Source organism: Eublepharis macularius, chromosome 1 (genome assembly GCF_028583425.1).
Source record: "Eublepharis macularius isolate TG4126 chromosome 1, MPM_Emac_v1.0, whole genome shotgun sequence".
Classification (NCBI taxonomy): domain Eukaryota; kingdom Metazoa; phylum Chordata; class Lepidosauria; order Squamata; family Eublepharidae; genus Eublepharis; species Eublepharis macularius.
Genome location: NC_072790.1, coordinates 141,385,958 through 141,404,941, shown reverse-complemented (window position 1 = coordinate 141,404,941; position 18,984 = coordinate 141,385,958). Strand labels below are relative to the sequence as shown.

The 18,984-nt window shown below is 40.1% G+C and overlaps 1 protein-coding gene across 2 annotated transcripts in view; it reads left to right on the top strand.

The window, feature by feature from the left end:
* The window catches only part of RPS6KA2 (ribosomal protein S6 kinase A2), a 299,866-nt gene that overhangs the window by 227,733 nt on the left and 53,149 nt on the right, over positions 1–18,984 (top strand). For both annotated transcript variants that reach the window (XM_054982534.1, XM_054982543.1), the window contains exons 10-12: positions 3,791–3,879; positions 10,014–10,078; positions 16,267–16,369. In XM_054982534.1, coding sequence (XP_054838509.1) covers positions 3,791–3,879; positions 10,014–10,078; positions 16,267–16,369 — 257 coding nt within the window. The remainder of the gene's footprint in view (positions 1–3,790; positions 3,880–10,013; positions 10,079–16,266; positions 16,370–18,984) is intronic.

Here is an 18,984-nt window from a genome sequence, read left to right as displayed (position 1 = left end):
CTATACATAGGGTTTCTAGAATATGTCTAATCGGATAATAATTTAACCAAGATATACTTTCTTGCATTGCAGCCTCTATATCTGGTTTGGAAAGGATTTGACCATTTGAAATAAAATCCACCAATCTAACAAAGCCTTTAAGGTACCATCGTCTAAATGGAGAATTCCCTTAAGCAGGAGGGAACCAAGATTGATTAGTATAAGAGGCATATCTGGAAGTGAAGGGAAGAAGTTCACTTCTATATTTATCCCAAATTTTCAAAGATGTCCTTAAAAATAGATTTTTTTGGACTACGGGCGTTCTATCCATTGGTAAATTCCAAAAAATTTCTAGAATTGTACATTTGTCACAAAAGGCCTCTTCAATATGTTGCCAGCTTGTTTGTTCATCTGGATTGAACATAATTACTCTAAGCAGTGCCGTTAATATGGCAGCTTCATAATAAAGTTGCAAATTTGGAAAATTTAGGCCACCTTGTACTTTGGGGTTAGAAATCACACTGAATTTAATTCTCGGGGGTTTGTAAGACCAAAAAAATCTGTCATTGAAGATTGCTATTTAGATATAGATTTTTTAGGAATAGGTATAGGTAAAGCCCGAAATAAAAACAAATATTTAGGTAATATAAAACTCTTAATTATTTGCAATCTGTCAGTTTGTGAAAAGCCCTGTTTATGCAACTTTTTCAGTTGTCTTTTAGTTTCCTTATGTATCGTTTCAAAATTAACAGAGATTAAATCATTAAGATCCAATCTAGCTGGAATTTGTACCCCAAGATATTTCCATTTGGTATCCTTCCAAGAAAAAGGAATCTGGAGACCTAGTTATTCTTTTGTTTCTCTACAGATGTTAATAGGTACTAGGAATGACTTGCTAAAATTAATCTTCAGACCAGAAAGATACTGAAATTGAGTGAAAATATCCATTAAAGTTGGAATAGAGTTTTCTAAATCTGATATATATAGTATTAAATCATCTGCATATAGACTAATTTTATTCTCTACCCCTCCTATTCTAATACCGTCAACCTTTTTGTGCCTCCTAATTAAAATGGCTAATGGTTCAATCACTAAAGCAAAAAGAAAAGGGGACAGAGGGCAGCCTTGCCTTGTTCCTTTAGATAAGGGGAAAAGGTCACTCAAACAATTATTGATCTGTAGTTTTGTGGTCGGAGATGCATATAAGGCACTGACCGAGTTCCTAAACCTTGGGCCAAAATCCATAACCTCTAGAACAGTGTGAAGAAACGGGAATTCAACACTATTAAAGGCTTTTTCCAGGTCAATTGATATAAGTGCCGATTCCTGTGCCTGGGATTGGGAAAAGGCTATAATATTTAAAAGCCATCTAATATTGTCCATAATGGACCTATTAGGGATAAACCCTGTTTGATTGGGGTTTATATAATTAGTAATTATATCTTTAAGTCTATTAGCAAGGACCTTGGAAAAAAATTTATAATCAATGTTTAAAAGCGAAATTGGATGATAGGAAGCCAGCAAACTCCTCTCCTTGTCTTCTTTTGGAATGGTAATAATGACTGCTTCATTCCAAGTTAAAGGCATCTTCCCAGATTCCATTATATTATCACATAGTTGAGTAAAAAAAGGAGTTAGGTCTTTGGCAAAGGTCTTAAAAAATTCTACTGTAAAGCCATCCTGCCCCGGAGCCTTATTAGGTCTCAATTGTGATATTACGTCTTGCACTTCTTCCACAGTTACTGGTTTCTCCAGCATCTCTCTGTGTTGTCTGGATAATTTTTGAAAACATTCTTGTTGTTCTAAAAAAGCCTTGATTTTCCCCACTGGAGGATATGACGAGGTGTAGAGGGAGGTATAATACTCTAAGAAACACTGGATTATTTTTTTGATAGAAGTATGTAGCGCACCTTTGGTATCCTTAATAGCAAAGATTTGTCTTTCTTCACACTTCTTTTTAACTTTCCAAGCTAAGAATTTAAGCGATTTTGGAGTCTTCTGCCATAACTTTTGCTTTGTACATAGAATTCCTTGTTGAATTTCCAGGTCCCATGTCAGCTTGAGGACCTGTGAAGCCAGAGTCAAGCTGCATTCTGCTAAAGCATTTCAATTAATTTTATTTTAATGCAGTTTTGCACTGCAGCTACTAGGGGCGCAAGGAAGGGATTAGCAAATTTTACTGCAACTAGGCTGAGGCAAATACTTGCTTATCAGAAGATGCTCTAAGCCCATCAACTGAGCCAGCATCGGTGCAAGGCAAGATACAGCTGATAGCTGCAACAGTAATTGCCAGGATGAAGCCTGCTAACAAAGTCCTTGTCTCCAGTAGTCTATGGTGTCCCTCTTCCATAGTTTAGTGTGTTCATTCTGGTCTTGCAAAGGGTTATGTGTTGTAGCAAAATAAAGCAACCTTTCCTTCCTTAATTTAATTTTAATTTAAATTCCTTAATTTATCTTCCTTTTTCTTACCAATTTACTTACTAAAGATTTATTGTAAAATGAATTTTTTTGTGAATTGAACCCACTTCATCAGATGTAAGAAGTGTAGACATTGTTTATATCAGTAGACATATATATGTGTGTATGAAAATATAAAATTACAAAATTAGATGCATGTCTATAGAGAGAAATATTGAGAGGCACAGGCTATGCAAACTGAGTAGATGAGGAGGATGTTTCTGTTCGGAACAGATTCCCTGTAATGAGGTGAAGAAGGCTGCTTCTGCTTCTTTTACATAAACATGAGGGCTTAAATAGATACTAGGGGCCTGCCCTGATCACTGTGCTTGCCATTTTTAAGAGTAGTTTGAATACTGAATGAGCATTTCTTCCTCCAGCCAAAAGCATTGAAGCGATACTTGGTAAAGCTACAACCAAATTCTATGATCTTTTTTTGGTGAACTGTAGACAAAAGGAGATTTAAATGCCATACCTCACCTTTCTTCCTAATGGGGATTCAAAGCAGCTTCTACTGTTCTCCTGTTCTCCATTTTATCATTACAACAGCCCTGTGAGATAGGTCTGGTTCTGCAAGTGCGACTGTCCCAAGATAACCCAAAAACCTTCCATGACAGATTGAGGATCTGAGTATTAGAGACATGTGACAGGTTGCTTAAAACCTGTCTTATTATATGTGGACTATCATGAAGATGACCTAGTCTAGGATGTTCTGATTTCCTTCATTTTTGTCACTGCAACTACATCACCATCCTAAGGATGGTGATGAATTTTCAAACAGACAGCATTATTTTCTGATTTGTTGTGCCTGCCACAAACAGAGACTCTTAGCTTCCATTGCAAAAAACTTGGGAGGTGGGGGTCTAGAGATACCCTAGGCCAGGATAGTCTGATTCCTTTCATTTATGGTTCTGGAACTCCCATAATCATCCTGAAGCCGCTCTGAGCCCATCTGTTGGGAGGGCGGGGTATAAATCGAATGAAATAAATAAGTTCATGGCCAATTTTGAAATTTCTAGTTTTATCTTCTAATGAGTTGTGCCTGCCGCAAATGGAAAGATTGACAGCTTTAAAAAGTGATAGGTTTTTTAAAAAAACCAAACGTTTTCATCCATTTTAAGCTATCTTTTTGTAAAGTGCCAGTTTTATTATATTGTTTTCTTGTTTATTTTATATTGTAAACCATCATGGGATCTTTAAAGAAATTAAAACAATATCTAATATGTTGGGAAATTCCTTTGTGATCAAATATATGTATGTTTGTGTACCTGTATTAATTCCCACCATTAAATGTATTTGTAAATAAAATTTACAACTCCCCCCTTTACATTTTCAAATATTTTTTTTCTTTTAGAGCCAAGCTTGGAATGCCTCAGTTTTTGAGCATAGAAGCCCAGAGTTTGCTACGAGCTCTTTTCAAAAGAAATCCATCCAACAGATTAGGTATGGGGATTTCTTTTATTTCTGTTTTGCATAATGTGCTGATACATTTCAGTCAAATGTTAATTTATACTTTTCCCCCCCATGGTGATTCATTTATGTTTGTTCTGTAGTATGAATAATGAAGCCAAATAATGTGCTAGGAAGTGTTGCAAGGTAATCAAGAATGAATTAATGATGTGTTTGGCTCTTTTAAAGAATAAGACTGCTTCACAGAGAACTGGTGCATCGGGGACTATTAAGCTCCATGCAGCACAAGTGAGTGGCACAGGAATGGGGTGTGTTGAACGTATGAGGATAACTTCCCTAGAGCTCTCGTGGCCTAAGGTTTTGTCCAATGTGAGGCTCAGCTTGTTCTGTGCTGGAATGCTGTTAAAATCACATACCAGATTTTTATGGTTAGATACAAAGTTATGCAACAGAGTATTTAATCTTGGATCCCTAGTACAATGTGCAAGGTGACACAAAGAAATTCTGTGTGGTTTGGCAGAGTGACATGGTGCGAGTAGTCAATCTTTTCTTCAAGACTGGCTCCTTGCCTTGCAGTGCACGTGTGAAAATGAATGCACAGCACTTTTTGTGCACAGGTAACTCTATGCAAAGCTGAGCAGGTACAGTAAGAACCACAAGGCTTCTGTGTTGTATACAATTAACCTTAACATATTCCAGTGTCCTTTTAAATTTTTTGTTTACATTTCTACTGTAAGGAATATAGTGTTTCAGAACTTTAGAATAGAAGAATATTACAGAGAAAACAAAAAGTGAACCTCAACTTTTGTTAAGATATGGCATGGGAATAAAATAGCTGTTTAGCATAAGCTGGATATGAAGTTAACTGATAAGAGCATCCCTGGAGATTTTGATATCCAGTTCTATTTTTTTGGAGAACCAGACACAGGATAGTGCAAGTGTGGGCAGATGTGAAAATTGGCTGATGTCCCTGTGCTCTATTACCACTTTCTCACTGAGAGAGGAAACAAACATGCAAAGCTAAATTAAGTAAATAATGTAATCTGGTCTGAGCCAAAGGGAAAGTCAGATGGGAAAGATGGTTTTCCATTGACTTACATCCCTTAGTTGCTTCACTACTTGAGATGGTGTGACAAAGGCCTACTATATAATACCGGATCCTCACACCCAACTAGCAGGCCTGGCTGACAGAGAGTTGTTAATAGGATTCTTAGCAGTCTAATTTCACTACCATCTGGCTGAGCTATACATCTTGCATTTCTTAATGAGAAGGAGCAAGAAAGCCCTCAGATTTTGCTTCCTTTTGCTCCTGCGTAAGTCTTAACCATTTTACTAGAATGCCAATGCAGAGACAGAAATAATAAATGTATAATTTTTTTAATAATGTGGTTATGTTTTCTAAAATATGTGTCTCAGTTTCTAAAAGCCATGAAGGTGAACACAGGGCTCTTGAGCTCAATTGATTCTGAACAGGAGGGCTATTCATCCGCAGTTAAGCTGTCATTTGCCTAGTTGCTGATCTCTAGTCATTCCATTGAAGTGGGTCCACCTAGCTGGTTTGACCAAGCTATTTTTAATACTGCCAGTTTCCCATAAACTATTTCAAAAGGTTCTTTCCTAGTGTAACATCTTTCCCTAGGGATGTTTGTGGAATGATTCAAATACGTTCATATAAAAAGGGTTTTGTGTAATTTATTGTCCATGTAGATTTTGTTTAAGAAATATCTGTAAGTATGGCCCATTAAGAACCTGGTACCTTACATTTGCTCCGAAAAACACATGTATCTTTCATTGGGTTGTATCTGTCTCATATATAGACACCATGCAGTAAGTCAGCCCAACAAGGACAAAACTTCATGGGCCAACTTCAGATCCACTTTAGACCACTCTGAGTGGCCAGTCAGGAACTATTCTGGGATTTTTTTATTCATTTAAATACTGTTACTCTGCTTTTCTCCCACACTCTGAACTTCAAGGGGCTTACAAAATTAAGCTGGATTCTTCTAGCATGACTAGCTATAATTAGTGAAAGTACAGGGATGCAAGGTAGCATGTTATAGTGTGATCTTGTCAGATCTCAGAAGATAAGCAGGGTTGGTGCTTGGATAAGTGACCACTAAGGAAGATTTGGCAGAGGAGGGCAATGACAAACCATCTCAGCTTCTCACTTGTCTTGAAAGCCCCTTGCTGGGGTTACCATAAGTCAGTTGCAATTTATGGCACATAGATATGTACATAATGGAAGTTTTCTAGTAAGATGAGACCTTACTAACTCATTATTTGATCTTTCTGGATTGGGGAAAAGACAGCTTCCAGTTGCTCTTTTTCCATAGTAGCAACAAATGGGGATCCTTTCCTTTCCTGGTACATCTCTTTTGGCCAAAGCCTTGAGCCTGATCCCACATTAACAAACAAAAACCAAAGCACTACTACTACCAATAATAATAATAATAATAATAATAATAATAATAATAATAATAATGAATCTCACTCCAATCACAAAAGTTTTCTAATTTTGGACTGCATTACTAAAAGATAGGATGCCAGTGACCTGGTAATGTATGGGTCCTTATCTTGTAAAAGAAAAGAAAGGCTCTGATTAATATTCGTGAGTTCATTCTTCTCAAGTATAGGAGTAATCCATCTTTACCAAATAGGGAAGGTGCTGCCCCATCTTAGAATTGCTGAGTAGATTTAGGTTCTCTGGGACCTTGCTGTGCCCTCTTCCCAGCCAGACATGCATTAGCAATTTCACTAGGAGACATAAGGACATATCCATCCAATAGGATTCTTCCAACTCAAGTTTTCAGATGCATGTAGATGGTAAGGTTCATTCTGGGGGACATATATTCTTTGGATCCAGTTGCAAGAGATCATGTGTATAAATCATACAATATGTGTCTATTTAATGTTAAACACATTTTCTTGATGAAGAATGGGGAAACAGATCAGGGATTTTATATGGGAATTTTAATTAAATAGCTTTTGCACATTGATAATATCATTTTTAGTATGTAGGAGTATTATGGACACAACCCTTTGGTATCTAATACTTGAACCAATACTCTTTCATGAATTATTTCAATTAGATTATAGCGCTCAGCATTAAATTACTGCTAAGGTGCTACAGCAGTTTTTGATAGTGAGGGTGCCAGTTACAGCAGTAGACAGAAGTGAGCGGCATAAAGAAATACTTTTCTGATTTCATTTTTTAAAAAAGCTTTGATACCTTGTAAACGTCTTAAAATATCTGTTCTGAGCTATTTGAACCAGTGGTAGCTCTCTAGAACAAACGCTATGTTTTCTGTTTCTTGATCACCTTTGATCTGATGGGTGCTTGTTATTGTTCTAAGGACATGATTATTTTTTTAAACCCACCATTCCCTGACTGAACAGAATTAACAAAGTTTCTTTCTGCTTTTGGTTTTAAATATGATGTGATCTGAAAACATAGAGTGAGCCATTTTGAACCAGGACCAGGAACTTGGTTACTGGAAATAAGGAAAATGGGCAACATTCTCAGGTTTGTGGTGGTGGCAAGTAAAATGGTGGGTTTTACATGAACATACAATTCAGACAACCAGTTTGTTATGAATGTGGTTAAATCCATGAAGTAAAAAAGCATCTGATTGTGATCAAAGTGATTGTGTGAACAAGGCCTTCTGTATGCCAAACTAACAGGTGCAAGGGCACACTGAACATGGTGTATTTAAAGTTTACTAAGAACAAAGCTGTAGATCAAAATATCTAGTTGTTTAGCCTGTTGTGTTCATTTATATCTGTTCTGATCTGATCTGCATTTAAAACACCAGAAACACAAAACCTAAAGCTACGACTATATATCTCAAGAGCCAGCTATCATGTATGTGTGAGAGAGACTGACAGCTACACAGATAAAATATAGACAATATTTGTGTTTGGAGCTGGAAAATGATGAACAGATGGTTCCTGATCACTGTAACAGCAAACACAGCTAATATCTTATATGTGGTGAAAGCAGATGTCATACGTTACAAAGCCATTAGTTGACAAGACCTCTAACAAAACAGTCTGCTTCTTATCCAGTAAGAACAAATATTACAAAGAAACAGACCTATATTCTGAAGGCATAGCAAGCAGCAGAGTCTCTCTTAACTCTGCTGAAGAAAGTGGACCTTGCTGGGAAGAAGCACACAGTATCTCACAGGCCCACAAAGAGCAGTGCAGAGCCTTTCTGTTCTAGACATTCCTTTCTTTAGCAGGATAATGGAAAACACTATTTAGTTAAGAACAAATCAGCCCAAACATGTCACTCTCAATCAAATCAGAGAGTTGTATATTACTGATTTTCTTGAAAGTGCTTCAGCACACAAAACAAGCTAAATATACTGAAAGGGAAGAGAAAGGAAAACATAAATGGAATATGAGGCAAATGGAATGAAAGAAGTAGATGTGCAGTGATAAATACAAATACACATACAAGGAAAATCAGTGATCTTACACAGTCCAAAGTCTTTGTGTATACCATGAGGACTTTGGATCATATGTCATTTTGGAGTTCCGTGCTTCCCAGACATGTGGGGAGCTAATTTTGATCAGGATCATGGTGCACATGAAGAATGGGCTTGAGCTTGTCCCTTTCCTTGTACCGTTGTCCTGATCTGAATCAACCCCCTGGGAAGCTGCAGTTTGCTCCACTGGATATAGCCGTCATTACAAGTAAGTTTATTAACTTAGCAAAAAGAAGCTCCCTGGGGACATATCAGAGCAGGAGAATAGCTTATAGAGAAGACTGAATCCCATTCTCTGTGCACACCACAATCCTGATCAGAATCAGGCCCCCATGCACCTAGGAACTCCCAGCATGTGTGTAATCCAAAGTCCTTGTGGCTGCCACAAGAAATTTGTACTGTGTGAATCAGCCCCTATAGAACTAAAATGGAAACGTTTTGAACCTTCAGTAAGCAAAAACAACTCAATACAAAGATACCCAAACACATTGTGATGTTAAATGCTTAGTCTTACATTTAGAGCTTAGAGTGAAGGCAGTTTGGAATCATGTACGCCATTGTCTTACCTAGATTTAGAAAAGGAATTAAATTAAACAGGTATTCTAAATCGTAATAGCTTGAACGTTTTCAGGTTTATGAATATTAATCTCTTGTTAGTTCATTTTCAGATCAATTTGAGCTTTAATTTTGATGACGATGCCTTGGTTCTTTCATAAATGGTAGTACAATGTTGCAGCACATGGGAATACATCACATGATCTTTTCACTGCCTGCTGAACTTGTGTAAGGTGTACAATGAATCTGTACTTAGAGCCAAGCTACAAGTGACGCCTGACACAGATTGGACACTTGTCAGCTTCCCTCAAGTTTTGATGGGAAATGTAGGCATCCTGGTTTTACAGCTTGGCTCTCCATTACAGCTGTAAGACCAGTATGCCTATATTTCCCATCAAAACTTGAGGGAAGCTGACAAGCGTCCAACCTGTGTCAGGCGTCACTTGTAGCTTGGCTCTTAGTTATATAGACATGGGCTATCAAGACTTTCAGTGATTAGTTACTCCCTTAAGAGAAGACATAACAAAGCTGAGCTTGTAGCATACAATTTAGTCAGCGTGATGAGCAATAAATAATGGCTTACTTTTTCCATCAGTCTGTTTGTATTGTATTTCTGTGGATTTTGAATGAAGATCGTCTTTAACAATGTAAGACACTTTGAGTTCTGTTGATCAGGAGAAAAGCAGAAGATGTAAGCAATATTTAGTGAAATGGATTAGTATTCTAACTCTGTATAAGACAGTTTCATGGAAGGGACAAATCACTACATATGATTTCTTTCTAGGACTTTTAAATATGCCCTTAGGTTGCAGGTGACCTTTACTAAGGAAAGATTCTTGGACAAAAATACCTACTGTTTTTTAAGAGCTAATTCCTTATGGTCTCATGATAATAAAATATCAGGCTTCCTGGAGGAGAGCAGAGAGGAATCATTTCAGTATTGGTGGTTGTGGATTCTGGTGGTGCTGCTGTTACTACACTAACAGAGCAATCCTAAGAAGAGTTACTCCAGTCTAAGACCATTGAAATCTTAGGATTGCACCATAATTATTTTAACATATGTTGAGTACCAGCGTAACTATTTTAACTTCCCTGCTCCCTCCTTTTTTATTGTTTTTGCAGGTGCTGGCCTTGATGGAGTTGAAGAAATTAAACGGCATCCTTTCTTTGGCACCATAGACTGGAATGTATGTAACTAAATGGAGAAAATAATTGTGTTCTGTGATTAGTTAGACATGAAGGCCAATTTAGTATTTGTCCTGGTCCAGGAAAATCCATTGTGAGTACAACTTTCCCCGTATTCTGAACATATTGAGCATTGTGCCCAATCCCATCTCCAAGTAGTTTATCAACAACGTAAGAGCCATCTATTTATCTGAGCTTTTTCTTAATCTTAGAAACATCCTCCTGATTCTCAAGATTCCAGTGTGTACTTTACCCCTGTTAACTTTTTTATTTCCTTTGGCTTATGGTTTACCAGGTTTTTTCCAGGCTCTTTCCAGGCTCAGGGAACAAAATAGGATATCTTGGAGGGGACTTGTGTTGCCCACACAACACACACACAAATTTCTGCTGAATTGCTGTAACTTCTTGGATGCATTCACACTCAGGGGTACTCTGCTGCAGACAAGCAATTTACTCTGTGTGCAAATTCCCTGGAAATTAGAAACTTACAAACTGTTGCATCTGTAAATAGGAGCAGCAGCAGTGTACAGCATGTGAAAGTCATACATCAGTGCTTTGATAATGATGAGTGATAGAAAAAAGAAACAACTTACTTTATGAAAAGAAATACTCTGTACATATTCTTTTAAGGATCATTTGGACAGAGATGCCAGGTTAATGGCGTGACAATGGAGACTTGAATTCCTGCAACCAGTCTGTCAAAACAGTGCTGAATTGGTTTGGGAGAAATGACACGTAGAGAACACTTTTAACTAAATGTGCAGAAACATGCTCTACACACAGTAACTTACTCACTGCAGGGATGTATTCACTGTTTGTGTAAAAAGGCTGGACATATGGACAGAACCCTCTCTCTCCCCTACCAAGATTTTGATCTCCACTCTGAATGAAGAGGCCTCCATTATATTTCCTGCTTTTCAACACCCTCTCCTCTGAAACATCCAAGCCATTGCCATAGAAACCTTAAGAAATAAGAGCAAAATATTCACAGAGCCTTAACAGAGGCACATAGCACCTGGCCAGCACCATATAACATACACCAGAGCTTTCTGCCTTTTTTGCCATTGTTTCACCTTTAGCTGTAGATCTGGGTTTTTTGAAGTTTAGCTGGAAACAGAACAAAAGGTAAATACAAGCTATAAAAACAAGCTATCATATGCTTGTTATTAACAATATGACTTGCACCCTCAGCAATCTCACTGAAGTATATAAAATATTCTATTAGTTACTAAAATATTTTAATTAGAAAAAAGTATCCGTCCTACACTTTGGTGAAAAAAGGAACTAATGATTATTCCTTGAACCTAAAAATACTGTGTGGAAACCTAGTTATCTACAATTAACAACACTGATCTGTACATAATGAGCACATAATTCAGAGGAAGTTTCTCTGGGTTCCATCCAATATAATTAAGATCTGGGTCCTAATATTGATATTTTAGCTTGGTTGTCTTTGTACAGAAGTACAAGTTTCCATACCTACCAGACTTTGGCTACATCATTTTTCAAGGGTCTTGAGTGTAGTAGTTTGCAGGGGGGGAGGGAATAGCAGCAGATGTTCTGTTTGACTTTGTGCTTTTCAGAATATAAACCAGCATGAGTGCTAGTCCTTTATGTCTTATTATAATGATGCATCCAGCTGTTTAAAAAGCCTTTGTGGATAGAGAAAGGATTAAAGAAGAGGAATTGAACTAGCATAGTTGCTTTATTCTGATTGCTATTGTTACAGAAAAGGTCAGTGATGAGCTTGGTTGGACTGTTCTTATCCTCTCTTAGCATTTAGCCTTCATCAGAACTAAAGAACCAGGCCATGGATACTGATATATTTTTAATTAAAGAAAGCTTTCTTACATTCACTATTGAATATGTTCAAAAGTATTCCAAGAGTATTTCTTCCATACAGGTAAGAAAAATATATCTAACTTAGGGAGGGAGCTGCGGCTTAGCGGTGGAGTGTCTGTCTGGCATATAGAAGGTCCCAGGTCCAATCCTCAACATCACCAGTTAAAAGGATTAGGTAGTAAGTCATGTGAAAAATCTCTGCCTGAGACCCTGGACAGCCACTGCCACTTTGAGTAGACAATACTGACCTTCATAGATCAATGGTCTGATTCAGTATAAAGCAGTTTCATATACGTACACACTGTAACATTTTACACACAATATAAAAATGTTTCAGAATATACAAATAAAATTCTCTTTATTAACTGTAAATATGTATTTTCTGGCTGTCAGCCAATTATCAGCGCAATAGAAAGCTCTGCTAATGAATAGCTTAAAATATCTGCCGAGCCCTACACTGACATAATATATGTACTGGTCGGCTTCTTTCATATGTGGCCAACATGAGAGTGTCCTCAACATGCTGCTCCATGATTTCTGGGTTGTGGCAGAGTGGCTATGGATCCCAGTACGCTATGCTCTTCAAACATTGAAGTTGGGGTTTTTAAAATACAAATTTCCCACATAATCCATAGGATGCCAACCAGTGGCACTGTTGCCTGGGATTTGAAAACTGTTCAGCATTAACAAATGCAAAGCATTTAAGAAATGTATTTATTAAAAAAATTATTTCACTTGCGGGAACATTTGAGGGGTATTTAATGCAAATAACTGTTTTACTGAATTAAATCAATCAGAGTTTTTATTAGTATTGAGAATAATTCCCTTAAAAGCATTACTTTACCTTGCTTGTATGGGGACAACAATGCACATGTAGACCCCTAACCTATAAAGTTTTATCAGTTCACAGTTGTGGGAATGGAATGCCCAATATGTTACAGACACAGAATTCTAGATTTGGCTTGCCATTTGAAAAAAGTCATTTAATAAATGTCATCAGTACATAACATACCTTCAGCAATTAAAATCCCATTGAAATAAAGTGCCATCACTGTTTTATCTTTCTCTGCTAATTTCTTCATCCATTTCATCTTTGATTGTTAACAAGCCCCCTGACAGAGATGCTAATTTTCATTAGATCTAGTGTCTTGACAAGATAGGAGTTTCTCTTGCTGCTGGTCAGCATGTTAGAAGTAAAATGGTAGTTTGGGGAGATGTCCACTGAAAAAGATGGTGTGCTGACATTGTCCCTCAGATTATATGGACACTACCGCCATGCCAGGTTCATTATTGTCCTTATTTTCTTTATTTTATTTACTATATAGTCCATCTTTCTCACTAAGACTCAAATCAGACCACACAGTACAAGTCAGTATAATCATTGTTGGCCCATGTGCTAGCCAGGCAAAACAGCTTCTCAAAGGGGATCTTGTGATGGTCTTGGAAAGGGAAATAATACTTCCAGGGAGAAAAGAATTGGTCATTAAACAGTACATGCAATTTATGATATTTTATTGACGCATACACTTAAACAAGAGTTTCCTCCCACCAGTCACATGAAAAATCTTCCATAATCCACCAGTTTTCCCATTCCAGAAAGAAATTTCAAGAATATATCTTAACTACTACTAGTCCTATACAATATATATAACCAGGGGTCATTTTGTAGAAAAAGAGCTGCAGGGACTAATTAGCATAAGTCATTAGCATATGCCACAACCCTTGATTGGGCCAAAATGGCCGAAATTAGGCTGCTGCCAGATGGGGGAGTGTTCCCCCGCCTAGCAGTGGCCCGATCAGGGCCCTTTTGGCCCCAATCCAGGCCAACACAGGCTAAAAATGGCCATTTGGGGCACGTTTTGGCCTGGATTGGGCCCAAACTGGCGCAGATTGGGTCACTGCTGGGCAGGGGAGGGGTCCCCCACCAGACACTGACCCAATCCTGAAGTTTTGGTCCTGATCCTGGCTGAAACGGGCCCCAAATGGCCAAAAATGGCCATTTGGGCCCCGTTTGGGCCTGGATCAGGGGCAAAAAAGCCAGGACCAGGTCATTGCCAGGCAGAGGAGGCTTCCCCCACCTGGCACCGATCCGATCCCGGCTGTTCCAGCCCCGATCCCAGTGGGAATGGGGCCAAAATGGCCAAAAATGGCCACTTTGGGCCAGTTTTGGCACGGATCAATGCTGAAATGGCTGGGACTGGGTTGGTGCTGGGAGGGGGAGGTTTACTCCACCCAGCACCAACCCAATCCCAGCAGTTTCGGCCCCAATCCCAGCAGAAAATGGCCCAAAATGGCTGAAAGTGGACATTTTGGGCCTTTCAGGCCCAGATCCAGGCCAAAATGGCCCGGATTGGGTTGGAGCTGGGTGGGGGAACCCTCCCCTGCCAGGCACCGACCCTATCAGGGCTGTTTTGTCCTCAATCTGGGTCCCTTTGGCCCCAAAATGGCCGTTTGGGGCCCATTCTGGCCCGGATTGGGGCTGAAACAGCCAGGACTGGGTTGGTACCCAGTGGAGGAGGCTTCTCCTGCCCAGAACCAACCAGATCTGGGCTAATTTGTGTCCAAAATGACTGTCATGAGTCAGCCCCAGCCCCAACTGGCCACCTTACCTAGTGCCTCAGAGTCCACCTCAGAGTCCTCCTCAGAAGATGAGCAGGAAGGGCCAGCAGGATCTCCTCTAGAGTCGGAAGCCCCTGCAGAAGCTATGGGAGAGGAGGAGCAGTGAGAAACCACTGCTGCTGCTCCAGAGGGAATTCAGCAAGAACAGCCTGGAGCCTCTGCAGAGACTGTCAGGGACGAGGAACAGCCAGAAACCTCCACAGAGGCTGTAAGAGACAAAGACTCCCCCAGGGCAAGAGCGAAATCCGAGCCTCTGGGGCCAGCTGAAAGGAGGAAACTTAGAGATAAGGCAGCGCTGCTGGAGAGGCGTAGGAGTGGCCGTCTGCAAGCACAACGCCGAACTGAGCTGTTCGAGGGAGAGGCAACAGCTGTCCCTCATTAGGACAGCAATAAAGGAAGACACTGAGGAAACCAAGCGTGGAAGCAACTCAGCTCGCCACTCCCTGCTACCTGGACGTTCGTGTACCCTGCTCTACTGCTTGCTTGGACTTTGACCTTGGCCTGCCTACTGACTACTCTTCTGCCTGCCCCTCTCTCTCTGACTGATAGCCTGACCCTGACACCTGGCCTGACTCCTGGACCCTGGTTTGCTGTCTTCTGTAATACTGAACTTCTGCCTGCTGTGTTCAGCCCTGCAGTACCAGTGAGCCTCCTGCCTGCTGTGCCCAGCCTTGTGCATGACAATGACCTTTTTGCATCCATTTCGGCCCAGATCATGGCCAAAACGGCGGGGACCAGGTTGGTGCCGGGTGGGGGAGGCTTCCCCCATTTGGCACCGACCCGATCCGGGCTCTTTTGAGGCCACCTGACTTGGGGGAACTGCCAGAACAATGAATATTGTTCCAAAGATATAATGTGATTGGGACACACTTTGTATGAAAAACCCTTCATCCCTGTATTTATAAGACCTTGGAAAAGCTACTCAAATAAAACAAAATCATCTATTATTCTGCAAAATAATTTCATGTGTATATACAGCTAAACAAACCCAAACTTTCTTTGACTTGTGAAGTTCCACTAAGCGCAAAGGAAGAGGGGATTTACTACTGGAATATAAAGTCCTCTCACCTTTCAGGTGATAAGAGAAGTATGAAATAATTTTAACTTATAAATAATTTATATTAGAGGTATATTCACTGCTCATACCAGAATATAGTGTATGTTAGGAAATAAAATGTGGCCAAACAAAAGTGGAGGTGACCAAAATTGTTGTGCTTTAGAACAGAGCCTGTTTCAAACAGCCAGAACTGGAATCAAACATCTATCTTATTAATCATGTGAGGTTAAATTTTTAGCCCAAACACACATCTCTTTATGGTGCATTAACTGTTCTCCAATGAAGCCCTCTTAACTTCCATGCTTCCATGGATCAGTTTTTCTTTGCAAAATTAATGATAATTTTTTTAAAAAATCCCATTATGTTAGGGCTGGCTGGGTTAAGAAAGCACCCTGAAATCAAAATTTCAAGCTATTATTTCATTCCTCAGGTGTTTTTTGGATCCAGAAAATAGTAAATGAATTTACTTCAGGACATTGTTTAATAATGAAAAAGTGACAAAACTGTTGATGCACTTCTCTATGCATTGGGCCAAAAAGTGAAGCCAAGGTTGACCTTTTATTCTGGAGTTGTTTTTAAGAGTTTTTATTGTCATACAAAGAATACAGAATATAGAACATCATTTTATGCAGGTGATTGATCATTCTAACCTATTGTTTGTTTGTTTTTCAGAAGCTCTACAGGAGAGAAATCAAGCCACCATTTAAACCTGCTGTGGGAAGGCCAGAGGACACCTTTCATTTTGACCCTGAATTCACCTCACGGACACCAACAGGTAACCACAAAATGTGAAAAGGAAAAAGAAGGAAAAGTAGATTCACTCATCCTTCCAATCAAATGTGCATATAATTTTGCAGGATCTTAATTCAAACCATGAGATTTAAGGTTATAGAATGTCTAGATATGTTTTGAAAACTATGGTACCTTCCTCCCAGACATTAATTTCCAGACCAAAAAAAATAGAAATTTCAATCTCTTCCAAAGATTATTATGATTAGATGACTCTTGGGAAACAAATAATTCATCATGATACTGTCAAATGGTTTTTAGTTCATCCTGAACCCTTCAAAATGTTGCTGGATCATTCTAGAATCCAAGTATCAACTCTGCAGGAGTCCTGTGTTTCCACAGGTGCCTCAGAATCTAACTCTAAATTTCTTACACAGAAAACTCAAGTACGAACTACACAGTGCAGTGAAAGTTCCATGTATACAACACCAAGCATTTTTTAAAAACTCACCAGGTGTGCAGGGGCCTATTTTATGTTCAAGTGCAGAGGGCTTTTAATCCTTCACCTCTACACAATTTTCCCTAGTCAGAGTGCTTTTTGACTGGCTGTGAAAATATATGTACACCTGATAACAATACATGTGCATTTTTACAGCAAGGTAAATAATGTTCCTCTGGGGCTGACTTTAATCAGGAAAATGGTAGTGGGGTTTAAAGCCCCCTCTCCTTGCACCACGGCCCTAATCTGAATTGGGCTCATACATTTGGCCTGGCAAATGACTTTTTTTTAAGTGGTTGTTCTATACCTAGAACTCCCAGCAGATTGTGAAGTTAGGGCCAGAACTAACACCAATTAAGGTGACTTAGTATAATTTACTATAAAGATAAAAGGATGGAATACAATGATTAGTAAAATAGTAGATATTATATTTTGTATAAGTAACCAAGGAGAGGAGATTTACAATACAACTAAATTCTGTTACTAAAATTCTTAATCTTTATCAGTTTAGCTCATTTTTAAATGTAGTGTTTGTTTAAGTTATAAACTAATTTTAGATCTGTTATTTGTATTAGTTACTATAAATCTCAAATTAACTGCAAGTTTTGTTTGTATAAGCTTTTCTATGCACTTTCTATTGCCAAATCTTATCTATTTCTAAATAAATTATTAAATAAACAAAAGAAAAGAAACTGCCAGTGAAGGGCCGAGCAGTTCAAAAGGGCTGCTTTGTGCCAGAGTTGCATGGGAAGGAAGGCCTGGGGAGGAAACCAAAACAACCATCGCAAATGTGGTCAAACTTGCAGCAAAGGAGCTTTCACTTTCCCTGGTTGTACTCCCAATAAAGGATCCACTTGTATCTGCCCACCCATTTGCCACCCATGAAGGTCTTGGGCCTGCTTCTGATACGGGGCCCCATGAGCCACAGCCACAACTTATGGCTGATGAGGTCCCACCTGGCCTTTCAGTTGTATGATGCCTTCTTTCAAAAGGCCTTATCATACTCCTAGGCAGCATTGTCCCCTGCTAGGGCATGGGCCTGTGAAATGTTGCCCAGGTGATTGGTAAGGTGCCAGCCCCTATGAGGATAGGCCTGGGCAGCTGCCCCCCAGTAATCTTCCCAGCTGTTCCACCTTCTTGGAGAGGAGCTCCAGAGCACATGAAATGCCCTGGAGGCTGCATCTTCCCGCCACTCTGTTAGGGTCCTGTACCAACCTGGTAGGCTTTCAATGCCCCCTCCATTTGCTGATGGTTGGGGAATCCACAGGCATATCCACCTGGCTGCCCTGGCCTCTGGCCTGTAAAGAAAGGGTAGGCAGAGGAGTTGCCCCCTGTCCCAAAGGACCTGCCTTGGCCTTTGCTGCAACTTTGGAAGGTGCACCCTTAGTCCCCTTCTTCGGTGGTGTGTCCTGCTACTGGTGGGCATGTAGTCACCCACAGATACCCCATGGGGAAATGCAGGGGAGAACACAGCACTGCCCAAGTTGCTGATCAGGAGGGGATGCCCCACTTCTCCTTTCAACACCCTCCCCACCTCAGCTCTTTCCTTCCCTCTGTCTTTTAAAAATAATATTTATTTATATCTTATTCCCTGACCCTGAGGCCCTGCTGCCTCTGCAAGCCTTGCCACCTACTCCCTAGCAATGGGCTGCAGGAGTGGAGAAACATGGCAGCACTGTCACCCGATCACTGCTGAGCCTGCCACAACGTGCTCCCAGCACCTACTGGCTCCCAATCTTCCATGCCATGACTTCCTTGCCGCCGCCACACTGACATGCCTTCCTCATCATTGCTGTGCCTTCCTCACCACCACACCTCCCTCTCTGGGCTCCGCTTTCTGCTTGCTTGCTGCCCAGCTGCACACCAGCAAGAGCCAACTAATGAGGGGGACCCTGGCCTATCTCACTTAAGAACCTGGGCAGCGGTCCTGAGAGGAAACTATGCCTCTCAGGTCCAACAGCAGCCTAGCCCCTTGTGACACCAGCCAGACAGTCCTGATTGGCTTGCCAGAATTTGAATTGGGCGGTGTACACTGCTCAGCAAGGGGCTTTTGTGAACAACTGGGCCCTGAGAGAAGATGGTGGCTGCCATGCCGCATTCCCTTCACCTTGCAAGCTGCAGCCAGATCCCCCAGGTTAGGGGGGATCACTAGCTTGAGAAGT